Genomic DNA, 24,218 nt, shown 5'->3' on the forward strand with positions numbered 1-24,218 from the left:
TGCTTAATGAAGTGCTGCATATGTACCGCAACACTTCATTAATAAACTCCCAACATCCTACTTACCATCCTGCCTTCGAACTAGGAAGGTAGTGTAGACAAGCCATCAGTGTAGTACCTGAGTGCCTTTCATGTACAGATAAAATATAGAGCATAAGATTCAGAAAATTAACAGAGAATTAGTTGGCAATAAGCTTTTTAGCAAAAGATAGAAGGCTATAAAAAGCCAAACTTTGTCTTCCCAATGGCAGTTGTGAGTGTGTAAATTTGAGGAAAGATTTTACCTTATCTCACATGAAAGATCAGTTTGGTAAACTTTTGGAAGTTGAGAAAAAGTTCTTTCAAAGTTCTATTTTTTGTTACAGCCATTTCTCCTCTGCTTGCTAAAAATAACAATCAAAATCTGCTACTGTCGGCGGATAAACATTTGTTCCATTGATTGGAAGTATTAAACATGAATATGAAATCCTTAACAAACAAGCAAAGAACGTACAGCACTACTGGCGTCTAAAGACTTCCAGAAACTGTTAGTTACAGAATCAGTTGATTACCATTTTAAAAACAAAAGGGGATTTTTTTTTCGTTTTGCAAATCATAAGCTATGTCCCCCTATTTCTGATTGAACAGCTTGACAACTTTCTGTAAGCTGCCTACAAAGATACTATATTTAAGTCTCACAATACTGCTCTTTAAGCGAACAGAGAGGAAAAAGTTACTGAAGGTCATTGTGGTAGAAGAGAACGTGATCTTAAAGGCAGAAAAATATTGTCACTTGAACTGGCACTGGCTTCCTCTTGCTCAGACTGAAGTTCTGGTGGAAGAGGCGGTGCTCCAGGATCCCCAGGTCCTGGAAGGGTGGTTGAGGAAACTGTGTTTTCTGCACTTCCCATGTCCACAACTGGTAAATTCATTGAACGAAGAGATGAAGCAGACACAAAAGCAGCTGTACTAAACCGTTCTTCTGGTTGATAATGGGTAGATTCTTTGTCTTTTACTTTTTCGTAGGAATTAGATTCATCAGAATATGACCTTGAAAGATTATTTGTTCCTCCATACACTGAAGTCATATAGCTACTGCAGCTCAGACCTAAACAAAAGATTGGACTTTATTACAACATGCTATCACTTGGCAACTTCTCCCTCCCACTACTTTAATGACATTTATGAGAATGTCCAAAAAGATATCAAACTAGAGCTTTTATTTTTATCAATGTAGCTCACTTGTCTTGTAGACCACCTCTCCTGCCAACTTCAGTTTCCTCTGACATCACACCATTCCTGTCTGAATTTACTACTTGGCAAATATATGCACATAGATGTAGTATTAAAGTCAAATTGGTTAAATTTTCACCAACTAAAAAGCTTTCTTCCTCTTCCTCTTCCATTCCCATCTTTCTCCCTTCATCCCCCACATCCTCCCTCTCAGGAATACTGACCTCTCTTTCATGCTTTGAAATGTATGAAAATTACAAGTTTGAGATTTTTTTACAGCACAAAACAGAACCCTTTTTATCTTCTCTTTTCTTGTATTACTTTAAGCAATGCAACTGATATGGGCACTTTTATAATTAAGACATTTAAAAATTGAAGGATGATTTTAGGCATTCAACCCCATATTTAACTACTTAGATTAAAAAGCAGCCTGACTTTCATGAATGCCAAGAATCACAAATTTCAGTGTAGCCTGCAGGAGCTGCAGGTGCCCAGGCCTTCTGAGAACTAAGATGTTTATATCTGGTACCTAAATACCGACTTAGAAGTCTTAATCCACACTTTCAAATATCAAAATTTTTGCCTGAATGATTTACACAGAGCTCTTGGCAAGAGACCAATGAGTATCTGTCACAATCAACATTAATGTATTTTTCTAGATCAGCGAAGACAAAGTTCTCTTAAAAAGGATATGCTGTCCTCGAGGTAAGTAAGGTAAGTATGAAAGATAAGTGTTTCAAATTAGTGCGCCACCAGAACCCAGGCCAAAAACTCTCTGTACTCCACACCTGTTAACGGGCATTTTTGGGATGAAGAGAAGTACTTTAACTTATTCTTCAGCTTGCAGCTGTATAGATCTAGTTCACTGGAACCAAAGCCTTACAAAAGTAAGTGAAGTCAGTCAAATCAGGTAAGATGTAAACCTTGGACAGAAGAATCTTAAGATTTAATTTCTGCTACGTTTCATCTTCTCTCCAATTTGAATTTCTTAGACCCAATTGCTGAATGGTTGGATTTTTGAAAGCTATGAATTAGAATGTCTGAATATAATCTCACGTGAAGCTCTTATTAAATGTTGTGCGCGCCAACATATAAAATATCCTTGCCTGTGCATGCTAGGCTGAGACAGCAGCTCCATAGGTATACATGCATAAGCTTTGGGGAGTTATAACTTTGTTTAATGTTGGCACACAAAGTAATGGCTTAGTTTCCCAGTACAGGCTCAATCTAAATTAACGCGCACAGCGAGTTTTAAAAAGCATTCCAAGAGAGAGCCCATCAGTCAAATTTAGTTCCACAGTCGAATACTGCAATATAATCTTATGTGAAGCAAAGTTTCACAGATTGAGTCCAATATGCAAAAATACTCAGTATGCATCATAACAAATCACAATCAGTTTTTGTTATTTATTAAGCATCATTCAGGTTGGCATGATAAAAAAAATAGGAAGGTATGGCACTTGTGCCTAGGGGATTAAATCCATGGTTTGTTTGTCCTGCAAAAGACTTCTTCAGAGATGGTATCCCTACTACCAAAGCATTTCTGAAGTCAAAATCTACTGGAAGACAAGTTTTTTATTTACATACTTTTATAGAGTCCTTTGACATAAACATATACTTTGCCATTTAAACATCTTACCTTTGAGAGCTTCAAGTTTTTCATTTTTGACTTTCAACACTACATCTGTTATCCTTTCTAACAGGAAGTTCTGGGTTCTTTCTCGTCTAATAGATTCAATCAAAGTATCTAGTCCCTTGGGATTTTCTGCTAAGTAGTCCAATAACTTCCCAGTTTTCTTTCTATTTGAGGGTCGACAAGATATTTCTTCAGTGTCCTCTCTAGTAAGTATTTTCTTGGAACGCAGGTAATCAAAATGTCTTTCAGCTATAATTTTGTCACACAAATAGGGACGCATCCTTTCTAAAGCCTAAAACAAAGACAGAACATTATTGTCAGTTGCAGATTTTGTGTGGGGCTTTCAGGATATATTGGAAAACATTTCAAATTCAGATGATGTCAGCACTATATTATAAAACCATAATTTCTGAATCAGAAACCCCACTGCCATATTACTCAACAGGCAGAGAACCATTCACAGTGTCTGTATAATGAATTTATGGTGTTTTTAAAAAGTATCATTCAGTGAACTGTCTCTCTCTCAAATAAACAGTCTTCCATGAAATAAGACCCAGAGAAAATTAAATATGTATGCATTGGTATGGTAGCTCACGCCAGCAGGGACAGAGTCACAAGCAAGCCAGAGGAAGCTTGTGCGACCCTGGCCAAATAGCGTGGGAGCAGTCAGCCATTAGGGCCACGGTGGACCCTACAAAAGGCTGCAAGGATCAGACTCTTGCTCCAGCTCTGCAGCAGGAGGTACTCAGCTGCTTGGGAAGCAACAGAGGTACTGCGACAGATCAGTGCTGGCAAAAGGTAGGGAGAGCTGTGGCCTCTGGTCTGGCCCAACTCTCAGGCTACAGACCTGATAGAGGGGTCTGAGGGATGTAAGTGTTGCAGGTACACACCCTCTTGGCAATGATGAACAGCCATTCTGATTGCAAACTGCTCATGAGACAGGGACTAGATGACTACTAGGTGGTTATAGGGGATTGGGGTTTCCTGGGAGAAGAGGACCTCATTGTATGGGGACTACTACTGTGGAACAGTGTCATGAGGAAAGGGCACTGTGGGCTGGGGGATATATGGACCCTGAACCAGAACAGAAGACAGGTAACTGAGGGCGAGACACCAGTCAGTCAACAGGGGTTAGAAGAGCTAATTTCTGAGGAGACCTGAAGGGTGCGCTGCAATGGTAAGTTGACCCCTCTACAATATATTTTAAATATTAAGCAGTAAAGTGTTCACATAGTTGTGCTTTAATTGTGCACTATAGTAAGAATTAAGGATGCTTATCCTTTCATTTATTATCATCTTTTGCCTGATTAAGGCAGATAGTCAAGTTTTAAACAGTACACACTAAATATTAGTCTAGGAAAAATTGGTAAAAGAATCCTGGCTATTGGGCAATATGGTAGTGGGGTTTCTAATTATTACAACGCCATTGTAACTTCTGTGATTCATCACTTCAACAGGAAATGGCTGCTTCTGCTGAAGCGATGCATATTGCTAGAGAGAGAACTGCTATTAAGAGATTCAGCTCAACATCCTGTTTCTCTCAAAGAAAAAATTGAGGGGCAGGAGAAGAAGAACACAGCATCTCAATTTTACAAACAAAAACATGACAGAGGGACAAGTGGTGCATGTTACATGAAATCAAGAAATGCCAAAGTTATGTCTGTGAGACACCTTAACTCTGTTCTCATGGATATTCCTTATGGTAGGGTTGTTTTCAATCACCACCTTGTCACACAACTTGTGCCTCATTTAGTGTGCAGGCTGGACAGCTCTCCATACAGCATCACTACATCATCTAGCCTGTGAAAATTCAGGATAATTTCACTATTGTTGTAATTTACTATAGATTTATCCTATTACAGTTGCACAATGACACATGATCCCTGCATAAAACAGTTAAGTCTCGCTGTTTCCTGTACGCTATTTGACCAGCATTCTGAATGAAGCAGGGTTCCAACAGAAAGAGTGGGAAGGTACTGAGCTCTTATGCCCAATGCCCTAATATCTGAGTGGTTGTACAACTATTTGATTTGCTTAAAAATTGAAGATAGAAAGCAGCAGTGTGATTTATCAATTTGTGTAACTTTGGGGCACTGTTGCTTTTGGGAAGCATAGCTACTGCTCACATGTTCAGCAACCAGCTATTGTTGTTTAAGGCATTAACATGTTAATGCATCCACCAAAATGATTTTTAATTTCTCCTTGTGTTGATTTTTACTCGACTAACTTCTTTGCTACAGGCATCTTTTATTTCATATCGACAGAGTGTCATGTACTGCTATGATGCTACAGAGACAGGTTTAAGATCTGCTGTAGAGCAAAGGTGACAAACTAGAAAGTATGATAACTTATGCACTTTTGGAAATTAAAAGGAAAATGAATTGCGTGCAAGTTAATAAAATTTATTTATATAATTCTTTAGCCTACACATTAAACTGACACATAAGTAACACATCTGACAGTAATAAAATATAGCCCCATCTGATATGAGAAGTGGATCCTGTTCTTCTATATAAAAGATGCTGGCTATAAAATAATGATTTGTATTTAACGTATGTATACCACTGTGCTCTATTGGACTGCGTATCAGACCTAATCAAGTAAGTAACAGCTTCCACTAAAGGAGAGGTAAGTAAGCTCTTCTTTTAGAGTATATTTAGAGTAAAAGATTTTTCAAAGCAAATCCACATTACTTAACAGATTGTAAAACCTCTGTGTTAAAAATAAAATTTACCTTATGTACACAGGTTCACAGATCGCACTGAACCTTAACTTCCACTTGACCATCTAACACTGATAGCTAACTTGCTAAAATCCTCCTTTTACCCTTGTTTAAACATAATCTTGGTTCATGAGGTGAATGAATGCCTTTTATGGAGCCAAATTGTAAGTACAGTTCATAATGTGACCAAACATAGCTGGCTAATGACCAGAACTGCTGACTAAGTGAAATTTAAAAAAAGTTAATCTCATGACTACCAATGGGAGATCTAATACAATGGCTCCAAACCAGGGTTATGTGTACTCCGGGGAGTACAAAGAGGTCTTCTGGTGGTACATCAACTCAACTAGATATTTGCCTAGAATACATATAAAACACTAGAAAAATCAGTACAAACTAAATTGTTATGCAGATGACAGCTTGTTTATACTGCTCTGTATGGTACACTGAAATGTAAAGTACAACATCTGTATGGTAAAAACGAGATAGCAGGCAATCTAGAGTGCTGTGACACTTCCATACTTTTGTAGGCAAGTAGCGAAGGTGTCACTTGGGGATACACAAGAAAAAATCAGCCTCCACAAAGAGGTTCAGTAGTCTGGAAAGGTTGAGACCCACTGTTCTAATACAGGCCACCAACTGGTAGTCTGCTTGCTTACACCAGGGGTCAGCAACCTTTCAAAGGCAGAGTGCCAAAATGTGACCTTTTGACCTCTATGTACAGTGGGAATGCCAGTGAACCTTTCAAAAGTCATTAATAGTCCTACTTACAGCACCTTCATTAATAAATAAATGGAGGTGCAAAGCTTTACTATTAGTGCATGAAAATCTGCTTGCGTGCCACTCTCGGTACATGTGCCAGAGGGTGCAGATCCCTGCACTACAGGATGACATGGTTTCACATGCTAAGCACATTACATGCACCAGGGTGCCAGTCAGCAGCAGTGTTCCCTGTAAGCTGAGCACTTGGGTGGCCACCCAGCAGACAGTCAAGTGCTATCAGGTGATTAGCAAAGTGCCCACAGCCGGTAGCATGGGTTCCTACTGGTGGTGCACAGTCTGACCTTGGATGAAAAAATTAGAGGGAACACTGGTCTGCACACTGGGCTTTGAGACCTGTGGCATATCAGGAAGATGCAGGGTCTGTTGTCAGATGCTCACGGCCAGACCTGGCTCTGCCACCATTCACACACACACATGCCCAGCACTGACAAGGTGCTCTGTGGCACTCGAAGCATTTCACAAACAGCAGCTGGTCCAGTACATGGTATTACTTCCTTCATAGACACTGAGCTCTTGGAAAGGCCTTCCCATTGGTAGCATCAGCTACCGGAAACATCACATTGACTGCCGTGCACATACTCTCCTCCATCTCATGGGTGGGGGACCACAGCTGAGCAGTGACCTCCCCACCCTGCTGGATAAGGGAAACCTGAGCAGAATCCACCAACGAGAGAGAGGAATTCAGCAGCCCCCTCGCCCCCTCTGTCTCTCAGCAGAAGAGGAGGTGACAATTTTAAAGTCAGAGAGGTCATGTCAAAGGCCACATAGCTGGAGGTCCCGGGTGGAAGAACAGTCAGAGCCTAGTGCAAGGCAGCAGGGGAACTGCCCACCAGCTCTGTGCACAGCCTTGAGGGCACCCCCATTCAGGTTCCCACCTCTCTGCCCTCCATGCAAACTCCAAATTGAGCCCATTTCCCCAAACACTCAGTCCCCTCCATAAACAGCCCCTGACCTTTGTGTATAGCCTCAGAGGCACCCCTATACAGGTCCCCATCTCTCAGCCTTCATGCAAGCCCCAAATTGAGCCCTTCCCCTACAGCACCGCCCCCCACCCTCTGTGCATGGCCGACGGGAGGGAACCCCCGCCACGCAAGTCCCCCCGACTGTGGGGAGCCAGAGATGGACCCACATGGCGGTGCTGCTGCTGCCTGGCTTCCCCTGGCTGTGGGGAGCTGAGAGCTTTGCTGGCCCAAGTCACCCCTAGCACAGGGCATCCATCACCTGACTCCCAGGGAGGTGACAATCCATCCCATTTTGGCTGGGACAGCATCATTCCTGCGTGTCCCATATTTGGCTGGGGGAGATATGGTCACCCTAACTCTAGCTTACCCAGAGGTACTATCATTTGCAAAGCTTCAAAAGCAGTTTTAATAAAGAGCATAGCTGACCACAATATACTGGCATGTAGCCATTGACCATGGCTTTATACAAAGCTTATTGTTGCTAAAAAAACAAGCAGTCCTGTAGCATCTTAAGAGATGAATGGAGTAGAAAAACAGAATTCAGAATGGAAAAGTTATGAGAGTTTCTGGATAGCATTATGTACAAAACAAAGCATATCAGTAGATACACTGATAACTTTAATATATTTGTTCTTTAACAAGTAGTGTATTTAACTTTGTTTCAGTCATCAAGACTGAGATAAGAAAACTGTTCCAATAATGACAGTAAGTGGGCTGTTGTCCGAATGAAGAGATTTCTCATATTTCTAACATTGATAACGATTCAGTAATTTAATGGATTCACACCAAAAATAACTGCAGACATGGAACAATCCTGCTGTCTCCAAAAATAAGAATGCTATCCTAAATTTGGCCTAGGTTACTAGGAAAGAGACTGAAATCCAGAACATCTTTGGTGGCATTCTCCGAAATGCTTCCAGTTCCACGCGCAGGGCCAGATAGACAGGCAGAACTTCAGAGTCTCAATGCGTGGATGAGATGATGGTGTAGGGAAGAGGGGTTTAGATTTATTAGGAACTGGGGACACTTTTGGGGTAGGGGGAGCCTATACAGGAAGGATGGGCTCCACCTAAATCAAGGTGGATCCAGACTGCTGGCATTAAACATTAAAAAGGACATAGAGCAGTTTTTAAACTAAGAGGTGGGGGAAAGCCGATTGGTGCGGGGGAGCACCTGGATCGGACGGAGACTTCTCTTACACGAGGCTCCATAGACAGGGATTCCCTAGAAGTTAGTCAGATAGGGAACGTGGGAAATAATATATGGGCAAGATCAGATGTGAAACAATCGTGCATAAAAAAATCCACCACGTCTGTGAAAGGCGGACATATAAATAGTGGTAGTTTTCTAACATGCTTTTACACTAATGCTAGGAGTCTGTCTAATAAGATGGGTGAACTGGAGTACCTCATATCAAAGGAGGAAGTTGACATAATAGGCATCTCAGAAACATGGTGGAATGAGGACAATCAGTGGGACACTATCATACCGGGATATAAATTATATCGGAAAGACAGAACAGGTCGTGCGGGTGGCGGAGTGGTACTATATGTGAAGGATAATATAGAATCAAATGAAGTAAAAATCCTAAAGGAATCAAAATGTTCCATAGAATCATTATGGATAACAATTCATTCCTCTAATATGAATATGGCATTAGGAATATATTACCGACCACCTAACCAGGACAGTGATAGTGATGCTGAAATGATGAGGGAGATTAGAGAGGCTATCAAAATAAAAAACACAGTAATAATAGGAGATTTCAATTATCCCCATATTGATTGGGTGCATGTCACCTCAGGACGGGATTCAGAGATTAAATTTCTTGATGCCTTAAATGACTGCTTCTTGGAGCAGCTAGTACAGGAACCCACAAGGGGAGAGTCGATTCTCGATCTAGTCTTGACTGGAACGCAGGATCTGGTCCAAGAGGTAACTGTTACTGGACCGCTTGGAAATAGTGACCACAATATAATAACTTTTAATATTCCTGTGTTGGGAAGAACACCGCAGCGGTCAAACACTCTGGCATTTAATTTCAAAAAGGGGAATTACACTAAAATGAGGAAGCTAGTTAAACAGAAACTAAAAGGTAGAGTAATTAAACTAAAATCCCTGGAAGCTGCATGGAAACTGTTTAAAGACACCATACTAGAGGCCCAACTTAAATGTATACCCCAAATAAAAAAACACAGTAAGAGACCTAACAAAGAACCACCATGGCTAAACAGCCATGTTAAAAAGGCAGTGAGAGAGAAAAGGGCAGGTTTTAAAAAGTGGAAGTCAAATCCTAGTGAGGAAAATAGAAAGGAACATAAACACTCCCAAATTAACTGTCATAATGTAGTAAGAAAAGCCAAAAAAGAGTTTGAGGAACAGCTAGCCAAAAATTCAAAAAACAATAGTAAAATGTTTTTTAAATACATTAGAAGCAGGAAGCCTGCTAAAAAAGCAGTGGGGCCCTTGGATGATAAAGATATAAAAGGAGCGATCAAGGAAGACAGTGCCATTGCGGAGCGATTAAATGATTTCTTTGCTTCAGTCTTCACGGCTGAAGATGTTACAGAGGTTCCTAAATCTGAGCCAGCCTTTTTAGGCGACAAATCTGAGGAACTCACTCAGATTGAAGTGACATTAGAGGAGGTTTTGGAATTAATTGATAAGCTGAATAGTAACAAGTCTCCAGGACCAGATGGCATTCACCCAAGGGTTCTGAAAGAACTCAAATGTGAAATTGCGGAGTTATTAACAGTGGTTTGTAACCTATCCTTTAAATCCACTTTGGTACCAAATGACTGGAAGACGGCCAATATAACACCAATATTTAAAAAAGGCTCTAGAGGAGATCCTGGCAATTATAGACCGATAAGTTTAACATCAGTACCAGGTAAATTAGTAGAAACACTAGTAAAGAGTAAAATTGCAAGGCACATAGAAGAGCACGAATTGTTGGGCAAAAGTCAGCATGGTTTCTGCAGAGGGAAGTCGTGTCTGTCTAATCTATTAGAATTCTTTGAAGGGGTTAATAAACATGCGGACAAGGGGCACCCAGTGGACATAATATACCCAGATTTCCAGAAAGCCTTTGACACGGTCCCACACCAAAGGCTTTTATGTAAATTAGGTGGTCATGGGATAGGAGGAAAGGTCCTTTCATGGATCGGGAATTGGTTAAAAGACAGAAAACAAAGGGTTGGAATAAATGGTAAATTTTCACAATGGAGGGGGGTAACTAGTGGTGTTCCCCAGGGCTCAGTCCTGGGACCGATCCTGTTCAACTTGTTCATCAATGATCTAGAAAATGAGGTAAGCAGTGAGGTGGCAAAGTTTGCAGATGACACCAAGTTGTTCAGGACAGTCAAAAGCAAAAGGGATTGTGAAGAACTACAAAAAGATCTCAGCAAACTGAGTGATTGGGCAGCAAAATGGCAAATGAAATTTAATGTGGGTAAGTGTAAGGTAATGCATGTTGGAAAAAATAACCCAAATTACACGTACTACATGATGGGGTCAAATTTAGCTACGACAGATCAGGAAAGGGATCTTGGAGTTATAGTGGATAGTTCTCTGAAGACATCCACGCAGTGTGCAGCGGCAGTTAGTAAGGCAAATAGGATGTTAGGAATTATTAAAAAAGGGATCGATAATAAGACAAAAGATATCATACTTCCCCTATATAAAACTATGGTACGCCCACATCTCGAGTACTGCGTGCAGATGTGGTCTCCTCACCTCAAAAAAGATATACTGGCATTAGAAAAGGTTCAGAAAAGGGCGACTAAGATGATTAGGGGCTTGGAAAGGGTCCCATATGGGGAGAGGCTAGAGAGACTGGGACTTTTCAGTTTGGAAAAGAGGCGATTGAGGGGCGATATGATAGAGGTATATAAAATCATGAATGGTGTGGAGAAAGTGAATATAGAAAAATTATTTACCTTTTCCCATAATACAAGAACTAGGGGACACCAAATGAAATTGATGGGTAGTAGGTTCAAAACCAATAAAAGGAAATTTTTCTTCACACAGCGCACAGTCAACCTGTGGAACTCCTTGCCCGAGGAGGCTGTGAAGGCCAGGACTCTATTAGGGTTTAAAAAAGAGCTTGATAAATTTTTGCAGGTCAGGTCCATAAATGGCTATTAGCCAGGGATAAAGTATGGTGCCCTAGCCTTCATAACAAGGGCAGGAGATGGATGGCAGGAGATAAATCACTTGTCTTCTGTTCTCCTTCTCTGGGGCACCTGGCATTGGCCACCGTCGGCAGATGGGATGCTGGGCTTGATGGACCTTTGGTCTGACCCAGTATGGCCATTCTTATGTTCTTATAATGCTATCACAATGGCACCAAGTGAACACCAAGAAGCCTGAGGCACAGACTCTCTCTAAAAAATGACTAAACAAATTTAACACAGAAACCAGCAACTTGGTTTCTCCATCAGGATAAAAAAAAAAAAAAAAATAAAACTGCAAACTCTACCCCACTCAACTCACACAGGGGCCTAAAGGTCATGTTAGGTTTTTGTTTTATAACTGGAATTAAGGATGTTAATGTACAACATTAAGTCCTGCAAACCAATTTTTGCTTAACATGACAACTGCAGAACCTTGTCATCAGCAACACCCACACAAAGCACGTTTTCCTAATGATCTCATATGGAGGACAATAGAATAAGACAGTGCAGTTTGTATGAACAAACTGACATTTTTTCATCTACAAAATGCAAAGATTTTGTCAGGGATTTTTCATCCCTTGGGCATAATCGTCCCCGTGGGCCAGGGGAAACAAGCCTTGGGCCTTTAATATCATTACAGGGGCAGGTAGACTCTAAAAGGTACACAGGCTGCCAGTTAGCAGCCCCCTGTAACGGTCACTCTGTGTCAGTTGGTTTTACCGGTAACCTGAACTCACAGACATTTCAAAATCATGGATTTAAAATCCAGGCTCCTCACTGGACAAAGGTGAGGCAGCTTCTAGAGAAGGACCTGTTTGAAAGCAGGACCTTCAGAACGTCCGTATGTAAATAGACTCATGAATAATGCATAAGATCAGGGAATATAAGGAAGCGCCACACTGCGCTCAAGGGACTTGGTACCAGCTGCCTCTGAGGCGAAGACTTTTTGAAGAGCTCCTGCCTTTTTGAAGATCCCCTGAAGCAATTCCACATCCGCCCACCAGGGTCCGCCCTGCTGAGGTACTAGCTGAATCACTCACACTAAAAGAGCAAAGACAGCAGCTCTGAGGTAAATTGGGCGGGAGACGAACTGGCCTCACCCTTAGGGTGAGGTACTGCGCTCTCGCCCATTAGCACCCAGAGCCTGTCAATCACTGCAGCACCCCCAACCTCGCCGCCGACAAGCAGCTCAAAGGTGAATTTGGTGTGTGTCGAACTGGCTTCACCCTTAGGGTGGAGTACTGCGCACACATCAATTGAAGCCTAGAGCCTGCCACCTTCGCAGCACCTACGCTCTCGCTGCTCGTCGCTTTGATTCTTCTTCACCGGACGTGACCAACGCACTCAACTAGACTACCGGACTGGACCCTTACACCTGACTGGACACGTAAAACCCCCTCTACGCCCTGAGACACTAACTCTAAAACCTAATAATTCGGGCTGTGTAGGGGGATTTAACAGACTGTGGCTCAGGTTGCAGTTTTTACCGGATCAACTAAGAGCCATAACCCGGAGTTAAAATTATTTGCTACGAGCTGCGCAATTGATTAATAAGCCCATAGTCGAGGCTTTGTTAGTTAACTGTTATTGCTAAGGTTTCTCTTTTTCCTAACCTTCCCTCTCTCTCTCTCCAATCCCCACTGGGAAATTCGTAATATATTATCTCAGTTGGGAGGAAACCTTGATAGGCTGGACCTCAAGGTTTTCCAATAGGGTGGCTCATCTAGCCATCCAGAGCATATAAGGGTAAAAAACTAATTTATCTTCCCTAGCTCGGAGAAAAAACTTATTTCAAAACTCATTGAGTCTTTTTTACCCTTTTCTCTCATAAGAGAAGTCTCTCATAAGCTCCGTCCATGGAACTCTTGTTAATATTTAGCGTAAGTGTTTAGACTATATATCTTTATAATAATTAAATTTGGTTAAGTTAGTTGTTAATGAATAGTTCTACAAGTTTAGTTCATGTGCAGTGTTTGTTCGTTTATATGTTGCTGTTTTTTGGTTAATAAACACAGACATTACTTAGTTTATTTTTCCTCTCCTTGTCTCACCCTTGCCTTTAACGAGCGAGCCAGCTCCTGACCTACCGGGAATTAGCTTGTCCCCAGCCTCTCCCCTCTAGCACAACACAGCGCTTCATTAGCATGCGGGCGGCCGCGGCACTTCGAAATTGACGCGCCTTGACACCGTGCGGCTCGTCCCGATGGGGCTCCTTTTCGAAAGGACCCCGCCTACTTTGAAGTCCCCTTATTCCTATGAACTCATGGGAATAAGGGGACTTCGAAGTAGGCGGGGTCCTTTCGAAAAGGAGCCCCGTTGGGACGAGCCGTGCGGCAGCGAGGCACGTCAATTTCGAAGTGCCGCAGCCGCCCGCATGCTAATGAAGCACTGAATATGCATTTCAGCGCTTCATTAGTAATCTTCGAAATGGCCATTTGCATGGCCATTTCGAAGTTTGGGGCTAGTGTAGACGTAGCCTAACCGTACAGGAAAATCTGATTGCTATCAGGTGTTGAGCAGATTGCTACACAAAGTATTTTCATAGCAGATTTTATATTTACTATTTTGCTTTATATACTGCTTCGTTCTCCACCGATAAAAAATGATGCCTGATACAGTGTGCTTTTAAAAAATGTTAACCCATTGTAAATCAAAAGAAACCCCCATTTCATAAGCATAATATCACAACGTACAATGGATATATACAACCAATGTGTTCATAAATATTTTGGGGAAACTAAAAATGAAAAAAGCATTCCATCTTGGAAAATTTTTCAACCCTCCATTTCCTCAACTACCTGTTCCAATTCTGATAGGTGTCAGTCTAATTTCAGCACTGTTTTTCACCTTAACCATCCATCCTCCAAAAGCAAGGACAAATTCACTCAGCTGCACTATGCTTTTACTCCTTCACCTTCTCAGCTGTGCTTGCAGGAGGTAGACTGAAACTGCTCTGGGAGAGTTAGGCTGTGTCTACGCTTACCTTGAAGGTCAACGGCTGCTATGTGCTTTTTGGTACGCCAACTGCATACCAAAAATCGACTTTTCAGCCGTTGACTTCTGTGCCTGTCTTCATGGCAGAAGGTCAAACAGGAGTGCTCCTCCCATTGATCTTCCTTACTACCATGTGGCTCAGGAGGCGTTCCAGGGTCAATGTTGACCCTGGAATGCACCATTGTGCACATGTGCGAAACAGCACCCCAGAAAATCGATGCAGAGCAGTCAATCTTGTCTGGTAAGTACAGATGTAGTCTTAGGGAGAAACCAAGGTACACTAAAGGTACATCTACACTTGTGAAGATTGATGCACAGGCAGTCGATCTTCCAGTTTGATTTAGTGCACCTAGTGGGGATAAGCTAAATCAGACTGTTATGGTGCCACCGTTGATACCTAGCAGTTGTGAGAAGTAAGGAAAGTCAATGGGAGAGTTCCTCCCATTGAACTCCCACCGTGTGGACAGTGGCAAAAATTATATTTAGGTAAATTGACTCCACTTACACAATTCTGGAGTGCATATCTAAATATCAGTTTTACTTGTTAGTGTAGACCTGGCCAGAATCACAAGGGGGCATTTGGACTAAGTGATTTGAAGAAACAGAAGGGTACAAAAGATATTTGATAAAAGTGAGAGACATCCTTCCAAAAGGAAGTCAGTTTCCATGGTCAATAGTGTGCTGGCAGCAATATGCTTGATCATAGCACATGAACTGGGTTCTGCTTAAGGGACATTTTAACAAAATATATTTAGCTCAAGCCTTTGATCTTGCCTTCTGTAACAGGTAACCAGCAAATGACTCTTCTCAGGACATACCACAACCATAGCTGGAGAATTCGCATTAGCTTCTTTTTAGAGATTTCCTAGGAAATGCACTTAATGCTTATTGATTCAAAAGTCGGAAGCATCTAACACATTTTCAATATAATTGTTTGAATCCCCAAGTCTCATCTGTCACATCTCCCCAAGATGTGAGACTTGGGAGTTCCCAAACCCACAACAGTGCATAAAAGTATCATCCAACAACAAAGCAATCTCCTACAGTACCTGTCACATTGAAATTTCTCTTTTAAGGTAAAATTAATTTTGCCTTGAAGTTTGCTGGCCTTCCTGAGTTTAGACCGGGGTCAGCAAACAAAATAGCAAGAGCAGCCATTTTTTCAAATTCAGTAAAAATGCAATAATTCAAGAGACGCAATGCATGTGAATGAGATGGTTCTTAATAAATAAGGTTAAGCCACACTTTAACTCCTATTTTAACAACAGTGCACACATAATTTGTAATGCAATACATGCTTACTACAGGACAGTCACAAACTTTCTACAGATTCTATCTTCTCACACTTTACATGTTTATTTCACAAGTTTGTGTTTGTACCACTGTCATCCTGACTTTCACTCCCAAACCCACTTTAATTATGCCAATTTTACTTCATGCTTAATTTCGATCTTCTTTCTTACAACGTGTCTTGCCCTTCACAGCAGGAATATTGCAAGTTTTCAAAATCAAGACTTTACTACCAACACAATCAAAATACAGACACTATCATATCCCACAATGAACTGTACATATTAAAGGGAGGGTTATGCACTGTTTTGAGATCACGTACCATTTGCTATTTAGATATGAGTTCATTGCTTTCAGATGCTCACTGTTCATAAAAATAATTAGGAGGTGTTTTTTTTTTTAAACTTTGCAATTATAGCTTTGAGAACTACAAAGAAGTCCTTAAAAAGTCACATGCAACTCTGGAGCTACAGGTTGCAGACCCCTGGTTTAGACTAAGAGGAACCTTTGAGACTGAGAAAAATGTCTTCCATGCAATGGTTCACTGCTCTCTCTCTCAAATCTTGGAAACTTCTTGTCTCCATGACTTTGTGTGGCAACAAATTCCATGGCTTAATCATACGTCTTTTTCACACCATTTCTTCACTGATTCTGAATTCCCCACACCAGTTGAATGTATCCTTATTCTTGTGTGTTTGAGCCAGGGAAAACGGAACCTTCCAATTTACCATCAGTTTCATATACTTTTATCATTTCTCCTCTTATTCACTTCTTCTCTAATATAAACCATTACAATCTTTTCCATTTCTCCTCAAGTAAATTTTTCCTGGCCTTTGGTAAGTCTCAGTTCTCTACTCTAAACCCCATCCTGGTTTGTGATGAGGTAACCAAGACTGTACAACCTGAAACTGCATCTCTGATTTACACGAGACATGTTTTCAGTATTATTGTCCACCCTTTTTCTTGTGTATCCTAACATCTTGTTCACTCAGTGTGTAGCTGCAGTAAAAGAAGTGCACCTGTTTCCAGGTCCAGTGAGAGGCAATGGTCATTTCAAATGAGGGAGGGAAAAAGACAAATAAGTCTTTAAAAATATATAAATAGATAGATCAGCATAATCTCACGCATCAAATACTAAGACACCACACATTTTGACTGGTTTCTCTACAGGATGGAGTTAAAGTTGCGTGAGGGCCCTAATTCCACATTTTCATCTCAACATTTAGAGGTCTTCAATTTAACTCAATTTTCCGGTTTAACATGTTTCAGAGTAACTTCAATATCCTGTTACATATTTTACCCTAAATTATGAAGTTCTCTTAACCTTTTCGGAAGAAGTTAATATTTGACTGTGTTTTTCTTAGTAATAAAACAAACGCATGAGAGAATATAAAATAATGATCTATGGCCTTACCAGGTGAGGCCAGTGGTTCATTTAGCCCAGTATCCTATTTTTCACAATTGCCAATGTCAGCTGCGTATTTGTTAAACAGATGTTATTCTGATTCATTCAGATCGCTCCTAAAACAAATAATTGTTTAATTATACTAATTCAATTTTCACTTTAAAATTAAGCAAATGTATAACAGTTAAGAACACAAGGACAACACAACAAATACCATAGGGGAAAATATAGGTAACTGAACTCTCATTTGGCAAAGGGATGAAAATTAAGACTCCTACCGTTAGGCATACAAAATGATGAGTACTAGTTTAGTTATAAGCACAAAGGAGAGAGATCTAGGGATCACTGAGGAGCAGTCAAAAAAGCGAATGGGATGTTAGGAATCATTAAAAAAGGGACAGAAAATCAAGACAAAGAATATCTTATTGCCTCTATATAAATTCATGGTACACCCACATCTTGAATAAGGCATGCAGATGTGGTCTCATCTCATAAAAGATATACAGTAGACCCTCAAGTTATGTGAGGGTTCCGTTCCAGGAACTCTCGTGTAACCCAGGTTTCACGTAAGTGAGAGGTCCGTTTTTTCCCCCCAGTGAAACACACTTTCTGCAGCCGGGGAAGCAGCAGAAAGCTAAGTCCTGGGATGGGAGGACAGTTGGAGAAGATTAAGCCTGGCGGTGGGTTGGGGCAGTGGAAGGTGGGCGGGGGTGTGTGTGTTAAGCCTGGGGTGGGTTAGGGCTGCAGGGGGGTGAGGAGTGGAGTTGTGCACCAGGAGGTGAGCTGAGACACAGGAGGTTTGAACCGGGGCATGCAGGGAGGTGGGGGAGTTTGAACAGGGGTGGGGGATTGAGACGGAGTCAGAGCCAGGCACGGGGGATGAGCTGGAGCTGTAGGTGGTGGTGAGCCAGCAGTGGGGTTGAACTGGAGTTGAGCCTGAGAAGTGGTGAGCTAGAGCCAGAGGTGGGGGTTAGCAGGAGCTAGACGTAGGTGGTGAGCTGAGCTGAGCTGAAGGGGGAGGCTGAGCAGTGGCTGTGCGGAGCCAGGGGGGTTGAGCCAGGGCCTGTGGGGGGGAGGGATCGAATTAAGCGAAACTGGAAATCGTTCATTTCCAGGGTTTACTCTAGCAATCCGGGGTCAGCAGCAGAAGAGCAGAGTCGCGTACACCTTACTGTATCAGCACTTGAAAAGATTCAGAAAAGGGCAACAAAAATAATCAGGGATTTGGCCCGGGTGCCACAAAAAGAGAGATTAAAAAGACTGGGACTTTTCATTTTAGGAAAGAAGAAATGAAAGGAGGATATGATAGAGGTCTATAAAATTATGACAGGTATGGAAAAAAAGCGAAAAAGGAAAGATTATTTGTATCCATAACATAAGAACAAATTAAATTAATGGGTAGCAGGTTTAAAGCTAAAAGATGGCAGTTCTTCTTCATGGATCGCACGGTACACCTGTGGAACTCCTTGCCAGAGGATGTTGTTAAGACCAGGACTTTAATAAGGTTCAGAAACAAATCAGATAAATTCATGGAGATTAGGTCCATCAATGGCTATTCACCAGGATGGGTAGGAAAGGTGTCCTTAACCTCTGTCTGTCAAAGGCTAGAAATGGATGACAGGAGAGGAATCGCTCGACTACCTGCTCTGTTCACTCCCTCTGGAGCATCTGGCATTGGCCACTGGCAGAAGACAGGATACTGGATTAAACGAACATTTAGTGTGACCCCGTATGGCCATTCTTCTGTTCTTATGATCACAAGCAGTCTACAGCTCTACTTTACAATTCATCTAAAAGAGCACCTCTCCAGCTCCATCATCATATTGGGCCACTCCCTCACTACTGATTCAGAGCATAATACATTTTAATGTCTCATTTACTCCCTGCAACCCCTGTAGTTCTCTACAGGTCTCTGAACCAAGCCTGACAAAGAATGAAGTTGCATATTTGTCCCTTTTTCAAAAACACAGGCTGTGAAATGATCATAGTTGTCTCAATAAACAAACTTGACAGATTAAGTATTACATTCAAATCAGAATATTGAAGAGTAAGAGTGTTTTAGAATTTTAAATACCAAATGTTAACTATCACAATATTGCTCTTCTGGCTCTAACAGTAATCAAGAACATGAAAAACACATCAACGAATCATGACTAAGCACTTCAGGTATATTACGCAAGCTGTGAAAGCTTGGTTCTTTCTTCCTGTTTTAGAGATGGCTCTTGTGAAATGACCTGAACCCTGAAAAAGATGAAGTGGTTTCTTTCAACTCCCCTTTTACTTTCTCTACACTGCTGGAACAGAGACAGGAACCGTCCATAAATGTATTTATGAAACATCAAGAGTGTTGGAGAATAAGCAATAAATAAATAATACTGCCTGTTGGATGCTTATACAGGTTGAACATCTCTAATCTGGAACTCTTGTCTGGCAAACTCTAAGCTGGCATGATTTTAGTTAGCCAGATGACCACTTAGCATGGGTGGGGCCAGGTTTCCTTGTGGTCCCATAAAGTTTGTTTCCAACCATCAGTTCTGGCTCTCAGTGTTCTGTGCTGTTGTTTAGCTGTAATTTACCCCTAAATGTCTTCTAACCGCCCAGTAGGCGGTGGAAGTGTTGGTAATATGCTAGAAAATACCAACCTCCTGTCATCCAGGAAATTCTCTCATCCAGCACTGGTCAGGTCCCAAAGGTGCTGGACAAGAGAGGTTCAACCTATAGTTTTTATTTAGCCAATGTATTTGGGCACCACAGGAACCAAAAATAAAGCTTAAAATATTGCTATTTTGTTAATCCCACTTGTCTTTTCCATTAATTTTGTTCCTTGAAGTCATATATGAGGTCCATGCAGAGCTATAACCAGGCTTTCTAGCGCTTGGGGCATGAAAGCCCATTTGTGCTTCATACAATTTTTTTCATCCTGTTCATAGGTGGCATCTAATTGTTAATAGACTAATCAAGGGAGACATACTTTACAGGTTCTCGACCAGAGGCACATGACTCCCCATAGAGACATTCAAAAGGCAAGAACACTTACAGGGGATGTGATGGAATGTTTGGGGAGGGGTGAAGTGGCCATACCAAGTGGTTTCGGCTGGCTCCACTGCACAACAGGTAGGACAAGCCCCACTGACCAATTAGCCTGTCTGGAAATGGGGGGAAATGGTGCATAACTAAAAGAATAAGCAGAGGGACAATACATCCCTGCAGGCCCACACTCCATTCACCACTTGGACAGCATTTTCCCAGTTCTTTGCCTTTGCATCCTGGCAAGCTGCCCCACACCCTAGTTACCCCCCTAAGTCAAAACAACACAAGATGTGAGTTTCTGAAATCAATTCAACGTGTCACGTTTTGGACTATCAGCAAACAATCAGATCTCATATTATTTTGACCCCACAAACCGCAAGTTGAGCCACTCAAATAGTTTTAAATAAAAACATGAACAGGTATGACTTTGACTCCAAAATATACATTTAAAAAAAGAATTTCAGTCTCATTGTGGAAAACCTCTTGGACTCCCCTCGTATGAAGGCACCGAGTTTTGTTACTTTGTTCCCACCATAAATAGCCCCAACCTGGCCGGCCTCCCCTCCTTTCCACAATGGGGTAAGCAAGAACGGTTTGAGCATTGGCCTGCTAAACCAAGGGTTGGGAGTTCAATCCTTGAGGAGGCCATTTAGGGATCTGGGCCAAACAGATTTCCCTTCCAGCTCCACGAGGTGTGTGTGTGAGAACAGAATCGCGCGCTGACAAAAGCCGCAGGGCTTAGAGGAGTCCGCGCACCGCCACCGCACAGAGACCGAAGGGAAGTGGCATTGCTGGGGGTGCGCAGTGGGCGGCATTTCCTACGATCTCCGCCCGACACCTGCAAACGGAGCCAGCTCCCCCGGTGCCGCCACGCCTCACGGGCTGCGTGGGGGGATTTCCCGGCACGCCGCGGCCACAGCGCGAAGGGCAGGGCATGCGCAGAGGAGAGGTGCGGAGCGGCAGGAAGCCCGGACCGTCCCCCCGCTCCGCTCGCGTCTCGGCCTCGCTTACTTCTTTCTTCACCTCCGCCATTTCATCCTCAGTGAGCGGCCGCGCGGCGAGCCCCGGCCCAGGGCCTTCCATAGCGGAAGCTCCCCGCCGCGGCTCCCAGCGCGAAGGCAAAGACACCACTTCCGGCTTCCGCAGACTGCGCGCGCGCGGCGGTAAAGCCACGCCCACTTTCGCAGAACCGCCCGCCCTCCGGAGGCGCGTGCTGCCTGCGATCCGAACGGCCGGCGCGAGTTGCGCCCCGACTCCTGAGCCTGCCCCTTCCCCTCTCCTCACACTGTCCCCGCCTCATCTGTTACCACGTGCCAAAGGCCACCTCCCCTCGCTCTTCCGGGTCGCAGAGTCGTCGCTGGGTGAGCGTTTCCTTCCGCGGGCTGCCGCTGGTCACGGGGCGGCGTCCGGTCGAGGCGAGAGACACCGCGCCGGGACAACGTGCCTCTCCACGAGTAAGCGCCCCGGCTGGGACAATCAGCCCCAAACCCAGCGCGCTCCCTTTCAGAACAAGGCGCCCCCACCGCCCATGATGGGCCCGAAATGCTGTACAGTGAACCCGGGAGATACCCGCAGCCAAGTCGCGAGTGTCTCCGGTTAAGGCGACTGCCCTCAGGGGCGGCAGCCGCGAGTCAGGCTACCCTCCCTGACGGATGGGGAAACTGCGCCCTTTAGGGGCAGCAGCCTGACTCTTGGCTGCTGCCCTGGTCAGTTTCCCGGGGGCAGCCTGGTTCCCTATTCCCCATTGCTTGTGGGACCCAGAAAACTGACCAGCCCTGGTCAGCTGGTCAGTTTCCCGGCACTTGCAAGCCCAGGGGAGCTGGGAATCAGACAGCAGCCTGGTTCCCTTCTCCCCTCCAACTTTTGCTAGACTTTGAGTTACGTGGGGGCTGCACAAACACAAACCCTGTGTAACTGGAGGATTTACTGTACGTTTGCAATGAAAATAGACTGCAGTCCTGTTGCACCGCTAGGAATTAAATAAAACAAACAATAAAATGACTAATAAATTTGTTTAACAGAATGCTGGTGCTTGGAGAAAACCAGGTGTAATTCGATGGAGAAGTTGATGGGACTGTTTCCTTTGGGGCACTTTTCTTAAAACTAGGAAAGTCTAGACAGTTACCTTCTTTTTCACAAAGTAAAATTCCTTATACCTCTGTGAGAGCTTTTCTGATAACTCTGGAGACTGAAGCAAATCTTAAAGATTTGGGATCTTGCTCCTCAAACAGTGACATGGCCCCTTCTATCATTCTCAAGGGATCACATTTTTTTTTAAGTTGTCAATTTTTTTGGTGGGGTATTTCAGCTATCACCACTGCATTCTGCTCTTCTGCCTCCAATTGCATAAGGTAATTTTTAGAGAGATCCTCTGCATGTAAGTCCAACAACTTTAGGGGCTCACCTACACTAGCCCCCTCCTTCAAAGGGGGCATGTAAATGAGCCAGATTGGTGAATAGCAATAAGGTGCTGCACTGCATATGCAGCACCTCATTAGCATAATTCTCACTACAGGAACTTCCAAGTTGCTAACTTTGAAGTGCTGGCAAGCAGTCTAGCCATGGGCACTTCGAAGTACCTGTGCTACTTTGAAGTTCCTTTACTCCCAAAACAGCATCCCCCTGTCCTGGCACAATCAAACCCTTACCTTACTTTAAGTTGTAAGAGAAAGCTGCATACCAAATTTGGAGGTCCTAACTCTCTTACTGTTTAGGAGGCATTATTAAACAAACAGATGGATAAGCAGACATTTTCAAATATATAGTAGATTAAGAGATCAGGGTATAGTGGGGAGAGTCAGACATTGTGATGAATCTAATCAGCATATCTTTTTTGGAGGGAAACTGGATTCCTAATTCCAAGCTCCATTTCTTTAATGGTTTGATATTCTCATGTCAGTCCTTATTACCAGGTCTCTCAAAGCTCTTTAAAAAGAAAGACTTACAAATGCACTATTACCTGTCAATCTTCCAAAACATTGAAAGATATCTCACCCCAACCATTGGCTCTCTTCTTTCATCTTGGTTTATTTCTTTTCTTCATCCTGCCCAAACTTTCTATGTTCATGTCTTTCCCCACAGTCCTTTCATTACCACCTGGGTATCTCTCTCTTTAACCTGCGGGGGAATTTCCACACTCTGTATTCTCCTGCCTTCAGATAAAAGGATTCAGCATCTTCTTCTACCCCTATTAGCTGAACATGCTTCATCCCGAATAAGTGGCTTAAGTATTCTGATGGACCACCATTGTACCTGGTTTGGGAGAGGCATAGTGAAAAGCTTTTCATCAATGGTGGAGATGTATGAGGTGCATTAGTAATACACCAGTTTTAATAGTAAAAGATTAACAATGTTAAATCTCCATCAGAATTGATAATAGGTGCATAGAGTTCCCCAAATCATCACATACCATTAAACGAGAAGAGATATAGAAATGAAATGGAGATCACAATGATGGGGTGGGAGCAGAAGAGAGAATAACAGTGAAAGTAAAGTTAAATAAAGGAACAGAAGCTAAATCAGATTAAAAATACACCTTCAAGAGGGAGCATGATAGAGAAAAATATGGAAAGAAAACAATACTGGGGAGTAAGTCAGAGGGAAAATATACACATTGAAGAAAACTGGCCACAGAATGAAAAGTAGAGAATTGAAAATGGAAATAGAAAAGTGGGTGAGAGCTCCAGGAAGCAATTTATAGAAAATTTGCCATGTGTTTTGTTTCTGTAATTTAATTATGGCTTTTGTAGGTCTAAAAATGTTTTGGATTTGGATGCAATGGATTGCAGTTTCTTTTGGAAATGTGTTCAGATATGGAATGACTTCTTTGTGAGGAAGTGGCCAATAGAGGCCACTATTGTATCACGCATGGGCTCTTTCTACACAAATTAGATTTTAAATTTTTAAATTAGATTTTGTCACTTTTGCCTCTGCACTACTGGAAATGCTAGCATAGATCAGCTGGCATTTTATCACTGTTTCCTAACTTTGCTCAGAGCAGGTCTAAATCA

At 42.6% G+C, this 24,218-nt stretch overlaps 1 protein-coding gene across 2 annotated transcripts; it reads right to left on the reverse strand.

Annotated features, from left to right (window-relative positions):
- Positions 1-46: 46 nt before the first annotated feature.
- BCL10 (BCL10 immune signaling adaptor) lies at positions 47-21,343 on the reverse strand. 2 transcript variants are annotated; one of them, XM_075002957.1, is made up of 4 exons: positions 21,220-21,343; positions 17,188-17,294; positions 2,851-3,139; positions 47-1,086 (listed from the first exon to the last, which is right to left on the reverse strand). In XM_075002957.1, exons 2-4 carry the CDS (start codon positions 17,206-17,208, stop codon positions 722-724), a joined length of 675 nt encoding a protein of 224 aa, XP_074859058.1. In that variant the 5' UTR covers positions 17,209-17,294; positions 21,220-21,343; the 3' UTR covers positions 47-721. The 2 variants fall into 2 exon arrangements, with proteins under 2 accessions (XP_074859058.1, XP_074859057.1); XM_075002956.1 differs by lacking the exon at positions 17,188-17,294 and having other exon boundaries at positions 21,220-21,339.
- Positions 21,344-24,218: the final 2,875 nt, after the last annotated feature.

Source organism: Carettochelys insculpta, chromosome 9, assembly GCF_033958435.1.
Source record: "Carettochelys insculpta isolate YL-2023 chromosome 9, ASM3395843v1, whole genome shotgun sequence".
Taxonomy (NCBI): domain Eukaryota; kingdom Metazoa; phylum Chordata; order Testudines; family Carettochelyidae; genus Carettochelys; species Carettochelys insculpta.